The 22,850-nt window shown below is 38.8% G+C and overlaps 1 protein-coding gene across 2 annotated transcripts in view; it reads left to right on the top strand.

Moving 5' to 3' along the window:
• PTCD2 (pentatricopeptide repeat domain 2) overlaps positions 1 to 22,850 on the top strand; it is a 120,719-nt gene that overhangs the window by 60,513 nt on the left and 37,356 nt on the right. For both annotated transcript variants that reach the window (XM_089689018.1, XM_089689017.1), the window contains exon 6: positions 20,998 to 21,089. In XM_089689018.1, coding sequence (XP_089545144.1) covers positions 20,998 to 21,089 — 92 coding nt within the window. The remainder of the gene's footprint in view (positions 1 to 20,997; positions 21,090 to 22,850) is intronic.

Raw genomic sequence — 22,850 nt, forward strand, 5'->3', positions numbered from 1 at the left:
TCCATTTGTAGAAGCCATCCTCTCTTTAACTTCAGCTTTTTCACAGATGGCATCAAGTTACCATCCAAAATTTGCTGAAATTTTATTGAATCCATTTTTCCTTCTACTCGTGAGATGTTCCCTGTGCCACTGGCTGCAACACAACCCCAAAGCATGATTGATCCAACCCCATGCTTAACAGTTTGACAGAGGTTCTTTTCATTAAATTCTGTGCCCCTTCTTCTCCAAACGTACCTTTGCTCATTCCGGCCAAAAAGTTCAATTTTAACCTCATCGGTCCACAGAACTTGTTTCCAAAATGCATCAGGCTTGTCTATATGTTCATTTGCAAAGTTCAAACGATGATTTTTGTGGTGAGGACGTAGAAGAGGTTTTCTTCTGATGACTCTTCCATGAAGACCATATTTGTACAAGTATCTCTTTATAGTGGAATAGTGTACCACAACTCCAGTGTCTGCCAGATCTTTCTGGAGGGATCGTGCAGTCAAACGTGGGTTTTGAATTGTTTTTCTCACAATCCTGCGAGCTGTTCTGTCTGATATTTTTCTTGGTCTTCCAGATCTTGCTTTAACTTCCACTGTTCCTGATGACTGCCGTTTCTTAATTACATTCCGAACAGAGGATATTGACATCTGAAAACGCTTTGCTATCTTCTTATAGCCTTCTCCAGCTTTGTGAGCGTCAACTATTTTCAGTTTCAGTTTTCTAGACAACTGCTTAGAAGAACCCATGGTGCTGATTGTTGGGGCAAGGTCAGATGAGTCTGGGCATTTAAAACCTTTGGGATTGACATCACCTGGTCTTCCCAGATGATGATTGAGAACAATCCATGACACTGGCACGTCTCAGGTTGGCAAAGGAGGCAGTGCATGCTATAATTTCTGCAGGGTGCCCAAACTTTTGCAGACGCCATTTTTTTGTTTTCTGTTATTTTGAAAGTGTAAATGATGGAAATAAAATCTAACTTTTGTTGACATATTATAAGAATGTCTAATCTGTAATTTGATGCCTTTTGGAGATTTTTCCATCTTTCTTTGGCTTCTTTATGCACATTAATACAAATTTTTAGCTGGGGTGCCCAAACTTTCGATCCCCACTGTATATGTGCGTGTGTATATATATATATATATATATATATATATATATATATATATATACATACACACAGTTAGGTCCATATATATTTGGACACAGGCATAATTTTTTTCAGGTATTTACCAGAACATATTCAAGCTATAGTTATCGGGGAGGGAAAATGGCTAATTGGGCCCAATTTGGACATTTTCACTTAGGGGTGTACTCACTTTTGTTGCCAGTGGTTTAGACATTGACTGTGTGTTGAGTTATTTTGAGGGGATAGCAAATTTACATGTTATACAAGCTGTACATTCACTACTTTACATTGTAGCAAAGTGTAATTTCTTCAGTGTTGTCACATGAAAAGAGAATAAAATATTTACAAAAATGTGAGATACTGTATGTGTGTATATATATGTATGTGTGTGTGTGTGTATATATATATATATATATATGTGTGTGTGTGTGTATAAAGTTGTGTTCAAAATAATAGCAGTGTGTTGAAAAAAGTGAATAAAACTCAAAATCCTTCTAATAGCTTTTATTTCCATACACACAAATGCATTGGGAACACTACACATTCTATTCCAAATCAAAACATGAAGAAAAATATATCAAATTTGTGTTGTTCCTCTACAAAAATTGAAGAAAAGTGAATATTAGACTGTTCAAAAAATAGCAGTGTTTGTATTCTTCTTTACAAACTCAAACATTCACTATATAAACTGAAAAATGTTTGAAGATTTTGCTTTCCTTTGAGTCACTTAATATTTAGTTGTATAAGCACTGTTTCTGAGAACTGCTGTACATCTGTGTTGCATGGAGTCAACCAACTTCTCGCACCTGTGAACAGGTATTCCAGCCCAGGATGATTGGACTACATTCCACAGTTCTTCTCTATTTCTTGGTTTTGCCTCAGAAACTGCATTTTTGATGTCACCCCACAAGTTTTCTATTGGATTAAGATCCGGGGATTGGGCTGGCCACTCCATAACGTCAATCTTGTTGGTCTGGAACCAAAATGTTGCACGTTTACTGGTGTGTTTGGGGTCGTTGTCTTGTTGGAACACCCATTTGAAGGGCATTTCCTCTTCAGCATAAGGCAGCATGACCTCTTCAAGTATTCTGATATATTCAAACTGATCCATGATCCCTGGTATGCGATATATAGGCCCAACACCGTAGTATGAGAAACATCCCCATATCATGATGCTTGCGCAACCATGCTTCACTGTCTTCACAGTGTACTGTAGCTTGAATTCAGTGTTTGGGGGTCGTCTGACAAACTGTCTCCGGCCACTAGACCCAAAAAGAACAATCTTACTTTCATCAGTCCACAAAATGTTGCGCCATTTCTCTTTAGGCCAGTCAATGTGCTCTTTGGCAAATTGTAACTTCTTCAGCACATGTCTTTTTTCCAACAGTGGGACTTTGCGGGGGGCTTCTTGAAGATACCTTGGCTTCACATAGGCGTCTTCTAATTGTAACAGTACTCACAGGTAACTTTAGACCTTCTTTGATCTTCCTGGAGCTGATTGTTGGCTGAGTCCTTGCCAATTTGGCTATTCTATCCATTCGAATGGTAGTTTTTCGCTTTCTTCCACGTCTTTCAGGTTTAGGTTGCCATTTTAAAGCATTTGCGATCATTTTAGCTGAGCAGCCTATCATTTTCTGCACTTCTTTATATCTTTTCCCCTCTCCAATCAACTTTTTAATCAAGGTACGCTGTTCTTCTGAACGATATCTGGAACAACCCATTTTCCTCAGAATTTCAGAGAGAAATGCACTGTAACCAGCATGTACAACATTTGCTGCCTTCTTGCCTTAAATAAGGGCAATAATTGCCACCTGTTTTTCAAATAATGAATGACCTCACTAATAGAACTCCACACTGCTATTATTTTGAACCTGCCCCTTTCAATTAGTGATTCAATTACACAGAATCAGCAGCATGCATGTCATGATTGTTGGGTCTGTTGGATTTCTATTACTCTACTAAACCTGCTAGTAAATTATTTGCCATGTAGAAATACCATTTCTACCAAAAACAGTGATTGATCAGGTTAGTGATGTCTGACTGCTATTATTTTAAACACAACTGTATATATTTATATATGTCTGTGTGTGTGTGTGTGTGTGTGTATATATATATATATATATATACACCCTGTTCCAAATTATTATGCAAATTATATTTTTCTCATTTACCTAAATAATTTATGTAAATAACAGTCAGCATAATTCTCATGTTATCAACTATTAAGAGTACAATTCAAATTGTATTGAACAAACCTCCTAATGATAACAGTATTTTTTTTTTACTTACAATGCACTGTTCCAAATTATTACGCACAGTAAGTTTCAAAACACTTTATAGGGTTGTAAAGAACTGAAAATTGTCAGTTGTTGTGTTTGCAGCATATTTACTGAAGTGAAAAGCTATTTCAATCAAACTTTTAACAACATTTTAACTTTTTAAACATTTTAACAGGTCATGTTACATTTTAACATAGGACCCCTTATTGATAGCAGCTTCACAAGTATTGCATCCATTGAACTTGTAAGTTTTTGGACAGTTTCTGCTTGAAATGCTTGAAATGGCAGAATAGCCTCCCAGAGCTGCTGTTTGGATGCAAACTGCCTCCCACCCTCATAGATCTTTTGCTTGAGGATGCTCCAAAGGTTCTCAATAGGATTAAGGTCAGGGGAGGATGGAGGCCACACCATGACTTTCTCTCCTTTTATCCCCATAGCAGCCATTGATGCAGAGGTATTCTTTGCAGCATATCTTTACACCTTCGGGGACCCTAAAGGGGCAGACCAGCTCTGTTCCCATGATTCCGGCCCAAAACATGACTCCACCACCGCCTTGCTGACGTCGCAGTTGGAACAGGGTGGCCGTCCACCAGCCAACCCACTACTCTATCCATCTGGACCATCCAGGGTTGCACGGCACTTATCAGTGAACAGGATGTTTGAAAATTAGTCTTCATGTATTTTTCTGCCCAATGCAGCCGTTTCTGCTTGTGAGCATTGGTTATTGGTGGCCAAATAGAAGGTTTATGCACAGTTGCAAGACTCTGGAGGACTCTACACCTTGATGTCCGTGGGACTCCAGAGGCACCAGCAGCTTCAAATATCTGTTTGCGGCTATGTAATGGTATTTTAGCAGCCGCTCTCTTGATCCAATGCATGGATCTGGCAGAAATCTTCCTCAATGTGCCTTTAAATGCAAGAAACCAATCTGTGCTCTGAATCAGCCACAAATCTCTTAATAGTGCGATGATCACGCTTAAGTTTTCGTGAAATATCTAATGTTTTCATACCTCGTCCAAGGCATTGAACTATTTCACTCTTTTCAGCAGCAGAGAGATCCTTTTTCTTCCCCATATTGCTTGAAAATGGTGCTCTGCTTAATAATGTGGAACACCCTCCTTTAGTAGTTTTTCCTTAAATTGGGCTCACCTGCCAATCTAATTATCACAAGTGTCCGAGATTGTTTTCAGTGATCAAAAGAGCCCTGACAGACAATGCCATCCATGAGTTAAACTGAAAAACAATATATTTAATCTTTGTGACACTTAAATAGAATTTGCATAATAATTTGGAACGCAGTGTATATATTTATATATATATATATATATATATATATATACACACATACACACACACACACATTTGGTCACAGGCACAATTTATAATTTTTTTTCAAGTATTTACCAGAACATATTCAAGCTATAGTTATATAATGGATATGGGCTGAAAGTACGCACTCTCATGTTTAATTTGAGCAGGTAAAAGGTCTGGAGTTTATTCTAAGTGTGGTATTTGCATTTGAAATATATTGCTGTGAACCTTCATCATGCGTTCAAAGGAGCTGTCCATGCATGTGAAACAGGCCATCGTAAGGCTTCAAAAACTAAACAAATCCATCAGAGAGATAGCAGCAACATTAGCAGTGGCCAAATCAACAGTTTGCTACATTCTGAGGAAAGAAGAACGCCCTGATGAGCTCAGCAACATAACAAGGCATGGACGCCCACGGAAGACAACAGTGGTGGATGATCGCAGGATCCTCTCTATGGTAAAGAAAAACCCTTTCTCAACATCCAGACAAGTGAAGGACACTCTCCAGGAGGTGGGCGTATCATTGTCAAAGTCTACAATCAAGAGAAGACTTCAGGAGAGCAAATACAGAGGGTTCACCACAAAGTGCAAACCATTCATAAGCTTGAAGAATAGAAAAGCCAGATTAGACTTTGCCAAAAAAATATCTAAAAAAGCCAGACCAGTTCTGGAAAAGCATTCTTTGGATGGCTGAAACTAAGATTAATCTGTACCAGAATGATGGGAAGAAAAAAGTGTGGTGAAGGCTTGGAACAGCTCCTGATCCAAAGCACACAAAACATCAATAAGCATAGCATAACCCCAGTGCTGACATGAATGAAAGCAGTTAAAAAATTATAAAAGTGACTGGGAAGAAGCGCCTTAGTACTAAATATTGTAAAGCTGCTATGCACAAATGAGGTACCAATAACCCCTAGAAAGCCATAATAAACATAAAATAGAGTGCAGCGCTAAACGTTTATAGAAAATGACATATATTCAACCAATTCGATCAATATAGAAAGTCCTCCTCAAATAGATGGGAGAGAATGGGTGCTCAGGTGATCAGGTGACTTGATCCTGGTATCCGTGCATGTAAATGATAAAGCAATGCGCACTCACCAGACCCGCATAAATTATGCGCCTTTGTGTTTAGATGTTCCAGATGTCATCCGGTACTTGGGTGGTCCTCCCTCAACTGTGTATGAGGCTGATGATCCTCTCCACTTAGGGGTCCCCCTGATGTTGGATGTTAGGAGATCTGGTCTGGTCCCTCCGGTGTATCCAGGAGTAGATCTGCAAATTAGAGTGCTCCCCCAGGGGGTAACAAAGATACTCCCATAGTGTAGTATTTTGTATTAAAATAAGGTTTTATTGAGGTTAGGCATAAAACGTTGCAGACAGTTATTGGTGCACAACTAACCGTCTGGAATGCTAAGATGGCCGCCAGAGCTCCGCGTTGCTCTGACGGCGTGACTTCACGGCGTGTTATGGCTCCTCCTTACGCGTGTCGTGCTCCAGCACATCTTCAGAGGGGGGTTGCCAAACACGCCATACCGTTCGTCACTCATATTTAAGCGGAAGTGCGCACATGCGCAATAGGGTGTAGCCTGACGGGGCATGCAGAACGAACTGCGCATGCGCGAATAGACGCGCGCCATTTTCCCTTGGTCTCCCCGGGTGAATAGGCAGTACAGGCAAACCGTCTGTATATTCAATACTGTAATATGCTAAAATTACACAGGGCGAAGAATGTAACGCCCTAGAGCAGAGAATGGATAAAAGTATTCTATATTTACATTATGGAAATGACCATACCCCAGCAGAAATACTGGATTAGTATGAATAATAGCTTAATAATAAGCAACTAAAAAGGAGTTTTGGGGATAATCTGTGTTAAATAGCTAGAATTACTGCGCATGTGCTGATCAGAAAAGACATAATAAAATAAAAAACAATGATATTATCGAAAAGGAACCAAATTTGGTAAACAATAATAATATGTACCAGCCAACTCCAAGTCGGCTTAATATTACAAGTAGAAGTGGTGTAACATCGTATGGCCCACATGGGTACACAAATATTAATAAATCTTTACATACAGATGTGAGATAAAAGCAAAAAGACAAAAAGGAGTATCCACTTTCTAAATATTCCTAGGACCATAGATGAGAGTAAAAAATGTATAAAAACCTTAACTGTGTTAAAAATAAGTACACATAATATATATATATGTATGGAAACACACACACATATATATAAAAATGACATAACCATAAAATGGTAAAAATGGTATAGAAAGAAAGAACTGTAAATTGAGATAGTTCGTCATAGAGAACAACAGAGGACAGGTGATAAGAGTAAAAAAAAAAAAAAAAAAAAGTATGTAAATAGTATATTGACCCAATTAACTGTTTTCAATAAAACAGTTAATGTCAACCTCTATATTGAGTCCCTTAGGTTGTAAAGAATGGAGCTCATATATCCATTTCATTTCTAGTTGTGACACAGCTCTTTTTTTGTGCATACCTCTCCAATGGGGTTTGATTAAGTCTATTCCTGTAAATTTAAGTGAGGTGGGGTCTTTATTGTGAAACCTCCTAAAATGATTCGAAACCGAATGTTCTCTGTATCCACGTTTTATATTATTAACATGTTCCCGTAACCTATCCCTTAGTCTCCTGGTGGTACGTCCAATGTACTGCAATTTGCACGGACATTCGAGCAAATAAACAACAAATTTACTATTACAAGTAATGAATTTGTTAATGTTCTAGGAGTTACCCGTTATGTGTGACATAAAGGTGGTTTGTTTATGTTTTCTAGTGTTATCACATCTACAAGCTATACATTTATTACATGGATGGTAGCCATTTAAATCGTTAAACAAGGAGATCTCTTTGGGAGGGTCTATTACGTTAGGTGCAAGATAGTGGCGTAGGTTAGTCGCCCTCCGAAAAACAATCTCTGGTTTATCTGGTAATATATTAGCGAGTACTGGGTCGGCTTTTAGAATCTTCCAATTCTTATAAATGATATGGTTAATTTCTTTATATTGTCTCGAAAATGTCGTGACAAACGGACATACGTGGCTTTTCTTGGGCCTCTGTTTGTCAATCAGGAGGTCATTCCTATTTAGGTGAGCTACAGAGCCAATAGTGTTCTCTAGAATTTTTTCTTCATACCCTTTTTCTAAAAATCTACTTTTTAATATTTCGGATTGTTCTTGGAATGTTTCTAGATCAGTACAATTCCTACGTAACCGAATGAACTGCCCTTTGGGAATGTTAGCCAACCACCTGGGGTGATGGCAACTGTTCTTGGGTATGTAACCATTACGGTCTGTCTTTTTAAAAAACGTTTTAGTCACTATTCCACCTTGGTAATTGATCAATGTTAGGTCCAGAAAACTTATTTCCTTTGTACTATAGCTATAGGACAACTCAATATTGAGGTCATTGTGGTTAAGGGTGGTGAAAAAATTGATCAAAGATTGTTCTTCCCCATTCCAAAGGAGGAAGACGTCATCAATGTAGCGTCTATAGAAAGCGAGTTCAGGCCATTCCCTGGAAAAAATTAGCATCTCCTCCCAATGTGCCATGAACAGATTAGCGAGGCTGGGGGCAAATTTTGCCCCCATCGCTACGCCCTTAGTCTGAAGGTAATATTTCTGGTTGAACCAGAAATAATTGTTATGAATGGCAAAATTAAGTAGAGTCAAAATAAAATCTATATGTAGAGAAGATAAAGTACTGTATGTGCGAAGATAGTATTCTGCGGCTTCCAGCCCATCCTTATGTGCTATATTACTGTACAGAGAGGACACATCAGCCGTCACCAAAAACGTTTGGGGAGTAATGGACAGATCTTTGATATCATTAAGCATCTGTTTGGTATCTCTTAAGAAAGCTGGCGTCTGGGATACCAACGGTTCAAGGAAGAAATCAATGTATTGTCCAATCCTTGAACATAGTGAGCCTATGCCACTCACAATTGGCCTCCCAGGGGGGTTAATAGGGTCCTTGTGAATTTTCGGAAGGATATATAAAACCGGAAGCTTAGGGGCTGTGGGACATAAGAAATCCCTTTCTTTCCTATTGATAATTTCTTTAGTAAAACCATCTTTGATGATGTTCTTTAAAACTCGTTTAAAAGAAAAAACAGGGTTTTTTGGTAAAACAGTATACGTTGTCACATCTTCCAAGATATTATAGACCTCTTTAATGTAGTCAGACTTGTCAAGTATGACTACTCCACCACCCTTATCGGCAGGTCTGATTACCAGATCTTTGTGTTCCAAAAGGGTTCTCATGGCATTTGTCATTTGTGTCCGTGGGGCAGGTTTAATGGTCATTTTGTCAAGATCTCTCAAAGTTAAGTCTTTGAATAATTGCACATAGGATTGTGCCTGAGGTGGGGGACCTACTCAAATTTCTCATTACCCGCAAGAAAAAGAAATTGATACACCTTGACTCTGAGATTAACCTGATACGGGATATGTTGATTGTAAGGTTTATAATAATTATTAAAGTTGTTAGAAGGATGCTGGTATCCACCATAATGTGAGTTGTTTGGTTGGTTGTAATAACCATTCGGTTGATAGTGTGATCTGGGCGACTCTATGTATTGGGGCCCATTATTGGGGTGCCAGTATAAGTCCCTTGCCCCTATGTTTGGATCAGAAAGGGGTTCAAATCTGTTTTGAATGAGGACATTGTAGGTAGGTTTATCTGGATATTTATTCTTATTGTGGATATTAGCATTAGAAGGGGGAATATAAGGCTTGAATTTTTTAGATTTCTTAGGTTTTGGTGTGGGGTAGAGAGTACTCTGTACAGGAGTTTCTATTACCTCGTCTTTCAGTTGCCATTTAAAGACCAGCTGATCTTGGTAATCTCTTGCATCCCTGTTATATTTCTTTCTTTTTTTATTACGTTGTTCTTTTTCAATCCCTTCTAGGTATAGTCTTAATTTTTCTGATTCAGCCTTATATTCCTCATTACCTTTGTGTGGACTGAGATTTTCCCGTATCAGGTTAATCTCAGAGTCAAGGTGTATCAATTTCTTTTTCTTGCGGGTAATGAGAAATTTGAGTAGGTCCCCCACCTCAGGCACAATCCTATGTGCAATTATTCAAAGACTTAACTTTGAGAGATCTTGACAAAATGACCATTAAACCTGCCCCACGGACACAAATGACAAATGCCATGAGAACCCTTTTGGAACACAAAGATCTGGTAATCAGACCTGCCGATAAGGGTGGTGGAGTAGTCATACTTGACAAGTCTGACTACATTAAAGAGGTCTATAATATCTTGGAAGATGTGACAACGTATACTGTTTTACCAAAAAACCCTGTTTTTTCTTTTAAACGAGTTTTAAAGAACATCATCAAAGATGGTTTTACTAAAGAAATTATCAATAGGAAAGAAAGGGATTTCTTATGTCCCACAGCCCCTAAGCTTCCGGTTTTATATATCCTTCCGAAAATTCACAAGGACCCTATTAACCCCCCTGGGAGGCCAATTGTGAGTGGCATAGGCTCACTATGTTCAAGGATTGGACAATACATTGATTTCTTCCTTGAACCGTTGGTATCCCAGACGCCAGCTTTCTTAAGAGATACCAAACAGATGCTTAATGATATCAAAGATCTGTCCATTACTCCCCAAACGTTTTTGGTGATGGCTGATGTGTCCTCTCTGTACAGTAATATAGCACATAAGGATGGGCTGGAAGCCGCAGAATACTATCTTCGCACATACAGTACTTTATCTTCTCTACATATAGATTTTATTTTGACTCTACTTAATTTCGCCATTCATAACAATTATTTCTGGTTCAACCAGAAATATTACCTTCAGACTAAGGGCGTAGCGATGGGGGCAAAATTTGCCCCCAGCCTCGCTAATCTGTTCATGGCACATTGGGAGGAGATGCTAATTTTTTCCAGGGAATGGCCTGAACTCGCTTTCTATAGACGCTACATTGATGACGTCTTCCTCCTTTGGAATGGGGAAGAACAATCTTTGATCAATTTTTTCACCACCCTTAACCACAATGACCTCAATATTGAGTTGTCCTATAGCTATAGTACAAAGGAAATAAGTTTTCTGGACCTAACATTGATCAATTACCAAGGTGGAATAGTGACTAAAACGTTTTTTAAAAAGACAGACCGTAATGGTTACATACCCAAGAACAGTTGCCATCACCCCAGATGGTTGGCTAACATTCCCAAAGGGCAGTTCATTCGGTTACGTAGGAATTGTACTGATCTAGAAACATTCCAAGAACAATCCGAAATATTAAAAAGTAGATTTTTAGAAAAAGGGTATGAAGAAAAAATTCTAGAGAACACTATTGGCTCTGTAGCTCACCTAAATAGGAATGACCTCCTGATTGACAAACAGAGGCCCAAGAAAAGCCACGTATGTCCGTTTGTCACGACATTTTCGAGACAATATAAAGAAATTAACCATATCATTTATAAGAATTGGAAGATTCTAAAAGCCGACCCAGTACTCGCTAATATATTACCAGATAAACCAGAGATTGTTTTTCGGAGGGCGACTAACCTACGCCACTATCTTGCACCTAACGTAATAGACCCTCCCAAAGAGATCTCCTTGTTTAACGATTTAAATGGCTACCATCCATGTAATAAATGTATAGCTTGTAGATGTGATAACACTAGAAAACATAAACAAACCACCTTTATGTCACACATAACGGGTAACTCCTAGAACATTAACAAATTCATTACTTGTAATAGTAAATTTGTTGTTTATTTGCTCGAATGTCCGTGCAAATTGCAGTACATTGGACGTACCACCAGGAGACTAAGGGATAGGTTACGGGAACATGTTAATAATATAAAACGTGGATACAGAGAACATTCGGTTTCGAATCATTTTAGGAGGTTTCACAATAAAGACCCCACCTCACTTAAATTTACAGGAATAGACTTAATCAAACCCCATTGGAGAGGTATGCACAAAAAAAGAGCTGTGTCACAACTAGAAATGAAATGGATATATGAGCTCCATTCTTTACAACCTAAGGGACTCAATATAGAGGTTGACATTAACTGTTTTATTGAAAACAGTTAATTGGGTCAATATACTATTTACATACTTTTTTTTTTTTTTTTTTTTACTCTTATCACCTGTCCTCTGTTGTTCTCTATGACGAACTATCTCAATTTACAGTTCTTTCTTTCTATACCATTTTTACCATTTTATGGTTATGTCATTTTTATATATATGTGTGTGTGTTTCCATACATATATATATATTATGTGTACTTATTTTTAACACAGTTAAGGTTTTTATACATTTTTTACTCTCATCTATGGTCCTAGGAATATTTAGAAAGTGGATACTCCTTTTTGTCTTTTTGCTTTTATCTCACATCTGTATGTAAAGATTTATTAATATTTGTGTACCCATGTGGGCCATACGATGTTACACCACTTCTACTTGTAATATTAAGCCGACTTGGAGTTGGCTGGTACATATTATTATTGTTTACCAAATTTGGTTCCTTTTCGATAATATCATTGTTTTTTTATTTTATTATGTCTTTTCTGATCAGCACATGCGCAGTAATTCTAGCTATTTAACACAGATTATCCCCAAAACTCCTTTTTAGTTGCTTATTATTAAGCTATTATTCATACTAATCCAGTATTTCTGCTGGGGTATGGTCATTTCCATAATGTAAATATAGAATACTTTTATCCATTCTCTGCTCTAGGGCGTTACATTCTTCGCCCTGTGTAATTTTAGCATATTACAGTATTGAATATACAGACGGTTTGCCTGTACTGCCTATTCACCCGGGGAGACCAAGGGAAAATGGCGCGCGTCTATTCGCGCATGCGCAGTTCGTTCTGCATGCCCCGTCAGGCTACACCCTATTGCGCATGTGCGCACTTCCGCTTAAATATGAGTGACGAACGGTATGGCGTGTTTGGCAACCCCCCTCTGAAGATGTGCTGGAGCACGACACGCGTAAGGAGGAGCCATAACACGCCGTGAAGTCACGCCGTCAGAGCAACGCGGAGCTCTGGCGGCCATCTTAGCATTCCAGACGGTTAGTTGTGCACCAATAACTGTCTGCAACGTTTTATGCCTAACCTCAATAAAACCTTATTTTAATACAAAATACTACACTATGGGAGTATCTTTGTTACCCCCTGGGGGAGCACTCTAATTTGCAGATCTACTCCTGGATACACCGGAGGGACCCAGACCAGATCTCCTAACATCAGGGGGACCCCTAAGTGGAGAGGATCATCAGCCTCATACACAGTTGAGGGAGGACCACCCAATTACCGGATGACATCTGGAACATCTAAACACAAAGGCGCATAATTTATGCGGGTCTGGTGAGTGCGCATTGCTTTATCATTTACATGCACGGATACCAGGATCAAGTCACCTGATCACCTGAGCACCCATTCTCTTCCATCTATTTGAGGAGGACTTTCTATATTGATCGAATTGGTTGAATATATGTCATTTTCTATAAATGTTTAGCGCTGCACTCTATTTTAAGTTAAAAAATTAGTCTGAGAAAAGGATAATGTATGTATAGGATATCCTTTACGAAAACCTATGTGCAAACAGGACTGTAATCAGTTTGTTAAAATATCAGGTAAAAGTATATGCAATGCTCAAAACATCAATAAACATAACCCCAGTGCTGACATGAATGAAAGCAGTTCTAAAAACAATCAGAGAAAAGGTTACAATGTGCAAAACGTCCTTTGACAAAACATAATTGCTGACATGACTTGAATCAGTGTGTGACATTCAACAGTGGAACATTTTTAAAACAATGGTCAGGCAAATACAATACGTGAATCATATCAGTTTGCAGAGTGTATCCAAAACTGTATTGATCCTGCATTGCATGGCATTCAAAGTTTCTCTCATGTCCTCAATCTGTATGTTACAAGCCATCAATTCTGCAGTAAGTTTTTGGGCGGTATAACTGTTTAGTGCTGTTGACTCTGGATTTCCTGTTAATACAAATGAGAATTATTAAAATGTATGTTTTCACACAGATGAATGCATGTATAGATGAATGTATATACATGAATACTTACCATAACTTGGGCTATTGACTGTATTCTCTTCAACAGGCATGATGTTCAGTATTACTTCCTCAGAAACTTCCACAGGGTCATCCATAGCATTTTTTCCCAATTTCTCACAGGCAGATTCATCTTTATCAGCTTTATCTTTATCTTCATCTTCATCATTACTCTTGCATTCTCCTGTGTGAATTAATTTTAAATTAATCAATACAGCACTGAAGTTCTATTGACTGCTCACTTTAACATTAATTATCATAATTAAATATGTCACATTAAAATCAGCACATTACATTAATGAAGAGGCATAGCACTTGCAGCATAAGCATATGGAAAACATTATACAACATAAAAATATATATATATATATTTTTACATTGAAGAAAATACTCACTTTTTCTGAGAATTTTTCTTATTCTCTTGAACTGATCAGCCTCCCTTAACTTCAGATCAGAGCATCTTTTTCTCAGTTGGTCCTTTGTGCGTTTTACCCCAAATTTCTTCCAAAAGACTTTAAGGATTTTGCCCATTATTGCATCCTTCCTTTGATTGATGTTGTTGTAAACTTGCAGCTTGCAGTCATAATCCTTCCTGAGCAGGATTCTAACCATCTCCTCCAAAGACATGTTGGTTGCCTTTCTTTTTTTATCTCTTCCACTTTTAAGAAGCTGCTGCTGCTGCTGCGATCCTTCTTGCTCACTAGCTGTGTTTAATTTTTTTTTGCTCCTCCATCCTGTTCCCACTAAGAGAGGGAGGGGAGGTCTTTATAGTGTGAAAGAGCGCCAAAAAAGTACGTCATTTCGTTGGCCAGAACGATAGTTTTGTTATGAGGGAGACTGCTGGTCGGAGCAAAAATTTGCGGATAATTGTTAAGAAAAACGATTTTTCGGAGACAAAACGACAACATCAATTCCTCTTTACCAGTAGGTACCTTTCAGAATTTGATAAATGTTTCTAGTTATGCAACATGTTGCAAGGCTTTCCTGTGTCATGTGCTGGGTGCTGTGTAAAATGTAACCCATTGTGCCAGCATAAGCATATTGTATTATTAAAAAATTGGAGTACAACAGCGCTAGGTGTCTAGTAATTAATCAAATAAATGAGTGTATGGATTATAAAGATAATTAGTTAAGCTGCTAGCATAGAAAGTAAACCTCAAAAAACTTCGGATAATATGTCATAAAATATGCAGCGCTCATAAAACAGGTCTTATGATCCACAGAGACCTAATAGCATACAATTGCTCTAAATTAAGTATACCATTAAATATAACGCATATATAACTCGTGACTTCTGTGGTGCATCCAAGGTTGGCGAACCGGAAAAAAGTTTGTGACTCTTGTGTTGAACAAGCTGAAAGAAGTTTGCACTAACCAGATATCTCAGCACATGGAGCATGGAGTAATTAAGACCTACTCCTGGTACTCTGAAAGGAAGCCACTGGAAGGGATGATGTCATCTGATCTCTCGCCACTAGATGTCATGTTCCCAGGACAGCAGGACGATGATTCCAGAAATGTACATCAGCCAATATAGAGATGAATCCAGCAAGCCAGCCAGCAACACACAGGAGACCAAGAGGAACCAGGCACCTTCAAAAAGCCCGGGCTCCCTCCAAAAAAGAGAGCCACAGGCCAGAAGCTTTGATAGTGTAGTATTGCATTTATTAAGTAGTAATTCAGAATGATAAGAAAAACCACACTTACAAATAAAGGTCACAGGAACAAGGGGCAGCTAAAAGATATGCCCAGACAGTGGGGGGGCACCCCCCTGACGCGTTTCGTGTCACACACACAAAACTTTGAAAACGTGTGTGTGACACGAAACGCGTCAGAGGGGTGCCCCCCCACTGTCTGGACATATCTTTTAGCTGCCCCTTGTTCCTGTGACCTTTATTTGTAAGTGTGGTTTTTCTTATCATTCTGAATTACTACTTAATAAATGCAATACTACACTATCAAAGCTTCTGGCCTGTGGCTCTTTTTTGGAGGGAGCCCGGGCTTTTTGAAGGTGCCTGGTTCCTCTTGGTCTCCTGTGTGTTGCTGGCTGGCTTGCTGGATTCATCTCTATATTGGCTGATGTACATTTCTGGAATCATCGTCCTGCTGTCCTGGGAACATGACATCTAGTGGCGAGAGATCAGATGACATCATCCCTTCCAGTGGCTTCCTTTCAGAGTACCAGGAGTAGGTCTTAATTACTCCATGCTCCATGTGCTGAGATATCTGGTTAGTGCAAACTTCTTTCAGCTTGTTCAAAACAAGAGTCACAAACTTTTTTCCGGTTCTCCAACCTTGGATGCACCACAGAAGTCACGAGTTATATATGCGTTATATTTAATGGTATACTTAATTTAGAGAAATTGTATGCTATTAGGTCTCTGTGGATCATAAGACCTGTTTTATGAGCGCTGCATATTTTATGACATATTGTATTATTATCATTATTTCTTATAATATATATTTGGATCTCATTGTAAAAATGTTTGGTTTTTTTTTCAGCTATGGCACAGAAATTTACATCTGTTGCGTTTTTGCCACAGTTTATCGAAATGTAAAGGGAGATGCCATGTATGTGGAAAGTTAAATCAAAAGATTATTCAAATCGTTTGCTGCGCGATGAGGCGATGAAAAAACTCATTGAATTATGCAAAACCGTGTGCGTACATGCAGATGAAAACTATGTCAAAAACAAGATTGAAAATCTGCGTACAGTGTTCAAAAAAGAATTAAATAAAATTGAAAACTAAAAAATCCGGTGCTGGCACAGATGAGGTGTATGTGCCACGGCTGTGGTATTTTCATAGCCTCATGTTCCTGACTGACTCAGATGTGCCAAGAGAGTCTCAATGCACTTTGCTGCCTGGTCCCTCTGATGAATTATCCTTTTCACCTCTGCCTGAATTTGAGGTACCAGAGACACAGGCAATTGAAGTCAAACATTTATCTTTACAATATATGATCATATGTAACCTCAAAATGTACAATTAAATCAATGAACACAAATTTCTCAAATATATTTATTATTTATATGCACACATGCACTTTTTTTGCAAAGCTAAAGTCAACTATAATATATACATTACACAAACTTTAATATATACTTTAGACAACATTATCCTGCCAAGATACTGCACCATTGCCCACAAAATATTGCATATAATTAACACGATTTTCACGCGCTGTCATGGTTGACAAAACTGGACGCACAGGAGCCAAATTTTCAAGGCTTCCATTATCGCTCCTCCATTCTCCTGGCAGAACTTTACCACTTAACGGATCTTCTCTGTCCACTGATACTGGTGATATATAAGCTGTGTTGGTCGACCTGAGAAAATTGTGGATTAGGCAGCAGCTCTCCACAGTCACATCAATTGTGTCAACGCTCACATTGATGGGAATTAGGAAAATCTGGAAGCGACTTGCCAGGAAGCCAAAGGCATTTTCCACCACGCGTCGAGCCTTTAATTGAACACTTTTTGATTGTGATTCATATTTTGCCATGGAAATGGCTTTAAAATATTTTCACTCAAAGGAAAAGCATCATCAGCTACAAAAACAAAAGTCCTTCAACTGTATGCTCGGATGTTGGAAGATGTAGAAGTCCACCCTTCATTCTTCTGTGGAATTCCGTATTCTCCATCACACCTCCATTGGAATTACAGCCATTTTTTCCGATATTCAGATACATAAACTCATATTTCGCGTTCACAATGGCCAATAGTATGATACTAAAGAAGCCTTTATAATTAAAGTAGTAGGACCCGGAGTGAGCCGGCGGTGTGATGCGCACATGTTTGCCATCTATGGCACCACCACAGTTAGGAAAGTTCCACAGGTCTTGGAAGTCTTTGGAAATCTGCAGCCAGTCTTGAGGGCACATTGGAAACTGTAACAGATAAAAAGGTTTTTATCGTCTGTTTTTGTAACATTTAACACATTTTCTACATTTCTGTTTGTTATAGGAAAGTGAGGCAGAGAAAACTACAACAGTGCACGCGAACAAAGGCAAAAAAAAAGAAACACAGATTCTGAAACTACATTATTTTTACGCCAAGCATCTGCTGCCCTGGCAGAAAAAGAGGACGAATGTGATGCGTTTACTAAACATATCGCCCACAAGCTGCGAAATATGAGCCTGCAGCAACGGGAAATAATAGACCCACTCATGTATCAGCTGTTGACTATTGGCCAAAGGGGACAGGGTACCTATGACACAAGAATTGTAGGATTCAGTAGATATCCACCTCCACAGGGCACAGCACAACCACAATACATGCCACTAAATATGCCTCCAAACACACCAGCCAGAGAGCCTCAACATTTGCCTGGCTCCCCACTTAATCAACAGTGGCCAGAACAATCCCACAGTAATTGGGATGTGCAATACACCAACCTGCAAAATAGTTATCGCAAAATACATGTGTTCTCATTCAAAATATTAAAATGGATTTTTTTTATGTTTTCAGTTCAATAAACTTGTTAAAAGTTATATAATATAAGACTGGAGTCTTATTTTTTCAAAAATTTTTCTCATTGTGGTTTTTCTCTTTATTGTGTGGGGGGATGGGGGAAGTAAGAAGAATTTTTTATTAAATTTTTTTGCTTTTGTTTTACATTTTTTCATATTTCACTATGACCAAAGTAGTACAATGTTACCATGGTAACATTGTATTACTTTGGTGAAGTGATCATAATTTTTTTTTAACTATTTGCAAAGAATTACTTTGCTAATAACAAGCATTCACATGAATAACATTGATTCATTCATGTTTTTTTTTTTTTTACTTAGTGATTTGGACATGGCTAATCACATGACACAGCTGGCCTGTGCTTGTGATCGCTGTGACCATTGACAGCTAGGCACACTAGTATACAATGGATGGCATGAATGAAGCCATCCATTGTATACAACTGTCATTTGACCTGCTGTGACTGGTCACAGCAGGTCACATGGTACTGGCAACAGGGCCGGTACTCAGATCTCTCATGGGCCGTGCCCGAGGTTAACATTTGGGGTGATGAAATGGTTAACTGTGTACTGTTTCACATTACATGCTGTCAGTGATTTGCACTGTATGCACATTGCTTTATATGAGTAAGATAAGCAGAGCCATACAAACCAGTGTGCAGGAGCAGAAAGGGGAGAGAACTGTTAGATTTATAAAAACAAAACAATATAACAAAACAATATAATCTTTCAGTCATATATAGATATATAAAATAACTACCTTCAAATAGTCAGCTTTCAGCACGCTGGATATTGCTGCACACGTTTCTGGGATTATCCGACCCAAGGACTGTGCGGATATACCCGTTGAAAACTTGAGGTCTTCATAGGATCTTCCTGTTGCTAGGTAACGTAAGGTTGCAATGAGTCTCTCCTCTGCGCTGATGGATTTGCGCATGCAAGAGTCTTTTTTCTTAATGTGGGGTCCAACCATGGATAGCAGGAGCTCAAAAGACTGCTGTGACATTCGCAAATAGTTTTTTAAGTCATCAGGATTGTGTTCTTTTAAATTGGAAAGCAGGTTCATGTGTGAAAACATGGCACGTTGAAGAAGCCAGTCTTTGGACCATACTCTGCTCTTCCTTGCTTTCTTACTTTTGTTTTTCTCCTCCACTGCTAACAGGCCAACCATTATAATGGACAGTTTTTGTTTTGAGATTTTTCGTGGCATTTTTTTTCCAAGAAACAACGATAACTCGTTCATATGACACGATGCTGATGTCTCCATTCGTCAGGTTCCGGAGAGGAGGAGGATCACAAAGGTCACAAAATGACATCATTTCCCGTTCTAGGTTACAAATTTCATGACCTAATTGGCCGATTTTCGTAATAATTGGTGGTCAGGTAGGCTTTTTAGACCGACTGATATTTCGTTTATCGAACGAAAAATCGGCAGATTTTAAACACATCTATGGCCTGCATTAGTCTCTACAACATTGTAGCAGAGGTCATCCTATTTTTACTTTTCTGATCGAATGTTTACAGACTATAGTGTTAGGGTATTTTTTATTTTGGTCAAATGTCATTAATGCTTTTTTTTCTTTTTCTCATAACAGCAAATGTTAGCAGATGTTACATTTGTCCTGAGAAAGGCAACCTATAGTAACTGACATTTCACACAAGTTGAACATTTTGAGTATTTGTGTTTTTTTTTAATGCACTTAGCAATTTTTCTTCTCATAAATAGTCCCTTATGTATTCTTCTGAGAGGACAATCCTACAGTTTAGGAGAATGCAATTTTTCCAAAAGCCATGGTGAAAATTCTAATAAATCTGACTACATTCTATAAAATTAAATTAAAGGTATGTGAAGGAGACAAAGTTTACAAAGTTGGCCCAGTTGCAGTGTCTCCCATACAGAATTAGCAGTTCACTGGTTGACTAATTTGTTGTCTGGAGTTGGTCTTTGAACATGTTAGCCAAGTGATGGAAGGAGCAGAGGAGAGGAATACTACAGGGGTACACCAAGTCAAACAGGGTTTTCTATAGGCATGTATGGTTGGATCACCTGATTATACATGAAAATGGTACCGTACTACTAGGGTTCCCGGTATCCATGCCAATACTAAGCATTTGAACGTGCAAATGCTCCGATACCGATTACCAATACCTTTTGTGGTGCAATTAGAGCCCATACCAAATTAATGGGCTCAAATCCCACTGCAAAGAATCAAATGTGATTTGAACAGGAATGCGGTGCGATTCCTGTCCGAATCGCATGTGCTTCCCCAGCGAGTGCAGTGCGATTTGAGCAATTCATTTTGTAATGACTCAAATCACACCGCAAACGTATCCGTAATCATTATTGGGAAGTACTCGAGCACAAATATCTGTACTCGCACATAAAAATGCAGCATCGGTGCAACCCCATATACTACTGTATGGTGACACGACTGTTATATCAATGCAGTTAGGAGGGTGGAGATCAGACCTACACCTTCCACACTGATAGATCTCAGATTACTGGCCTGTCACAAGTTTTTGTTTTCCTCCAAATCAGTTGGCCAAGTTTGCAAGTGTACTTTGGTGGCATCCCTATCCTCCGCAATTGTCCACCCCTCTCAATCCCAGTTGGGCAAAAACTATCCCATATCTGTGCAACGTAGGCTATTGGATTCACCTTTCAGTAGTGGAAATTTCTAATCTGTGGAGGAAAATTACTTTACTGGAGAAAACATGTTAATCACTTCTATATTTTACAGGAGCTCTGGAAGCACTACTGGACATGAAAATCCAATGCTTTCGTCTAAATCGAATTACATATTTTTTGGCGTTTGCCATATGCTACAAACTGGTATGTGGAACTGCATAATCAATTGTGATACTTGATTTCTGTGCACAATGTAAATGCAAACAAATTGAGAATAGGCTTAGGCTTGGAGCATGACCTTAAGCTCTAGATACTTAATTGTGATTGCCGGGACAAGGGGAACAGTTTTCTTGGGGTGTAATGATCAGATCAGAACAAAAGCATTTAAATATCCATTATATAGAAGGTAGCCGCTGGTAGATAGGCCAGGAAGATGTTAGGTGGCTTAAGCAACCTCAAAGTGTTAGTCCACAGTGTAACAATTGTACAGTTCAGTTTTGGGGTACAGCTAATAAAGGTGTTTGTAATTAAATTTACCACTGGATTCTCAATAGCTAGTGTAAGAGAGAAACTCCTTGCAGGAAGATTTTTTTTTTTTTCCATCAAAAGACTTCAGGCTACCCCAATACGTGTAAATCCCAATACGTGTAAATTAATTGGAAAGTGAAAGTTACAGCGTCTACAAATGGCGGGAAAGATACTGAGATTTTTTTTTTATTATACTAATAATGGCGGCAATCAGCGACTTATGGCGGTGATCAGTGATTTATGACAGTGATCAGCGACTAATGGCGGGACTGCGGTGGACATTTTGACACTGAGGGGGAACTGACATGGGGTCACTGACATCCCCAGTGACACAAATACAGTGATCAGTGCAAAAAAAAAACACTGACACTATACTAATGGCACTGGGGAGGAAGGGGTTAACTTTTATTAGGTAATGAAAGGGTTAACTGTGTGAGGGGAGTGTTTTACTAGGGGGCGGGGGTGTGTACTTCACAGGAACATGGAGAGATAAAGTATTCACTCAGGTTCAGCGTGCTCTGAACTGACCGATAGCAGAGCTGCAATGTAAACACTGCAGCTGTGCTATCTGTCAGTGATTACTTGTAATCGCTGGCACCCGGTGGGAAATGACCCGCCAGGAACCGGTGATGGACACCCGCTGCCACGATCGGCAGGACGGGTAGGGCGGGCACACGCCACGCGCGCGCCCCCTACCTGTTTTACACAGCAACGTTATAAGATGGCATGTGCGTACAGGTGCCGCCCTGCCGTAGTAAAACCATTGCGGCGGGTAGGCAAGCGGTTAAAGAGAAACTGTCATCTCTGCCCTGCAGTGGCTCCTCCTCTGACTCACTAACAGTCCCATTCACTTTTGGCTGGTGATGCGGCAGTGACACAACAAGTTGAGGGATGTGGCGACAGCAGGTAAGTCGATGCCCGCTAACAGGTGCTGCCTTGATGGATCTAAAATGACAGGTGGTCTTTAAATGTAAGGAATCCGACTCATTCCTATAATAGGTCAATCACTCGCTGGAGAACTACTCAAATTCTTTTATTTCATGTTTTTTCTCATGGTTACTGTGAAATTGTGTGAATGCATCAATACAGTGCATGTTCTCTTCTCTTGCTGAGTTGGATTCATTGAATGAGTTTACAAAAAATTTAAATATTGCAGAATATACAGCCTCATGCTACATAACTAAGCTCCATTTCATGCTGAATAAACTAAATTATTAATATATCTTAAATAGAAAACTATCTTTAGATAGATTTTTACTCTAAAAGCATTTTATTAAAATATATTTGATAAAAATCAAAAAATCCAATGTAAATGAAAAAAGTGATTTAAACAAAACAAAGGCTTTTTTTTTTTTTTTAAATCACCAATTTTTATCCACCCTGGGGAGGGTACAGTTTTACTTTAAAATACCCACTATAGCATGTAAAATGGCTTTT

Source organism: Staurois parvus, unplaced genomic scaffold (assembly GCF_062004578.1).
Source record: "Staurois parvus isolate SC_StPar_1 unplaced genomic scaffold, SC_StPar_1.0 ptg000466l, whole genome shotgun sequence".
NCBI classification, from domain to species: Eukaryota; Metazoa; Chordata; class Amphibia; order Anura; family Ranidae; genus Staurois; species Staurois parvus.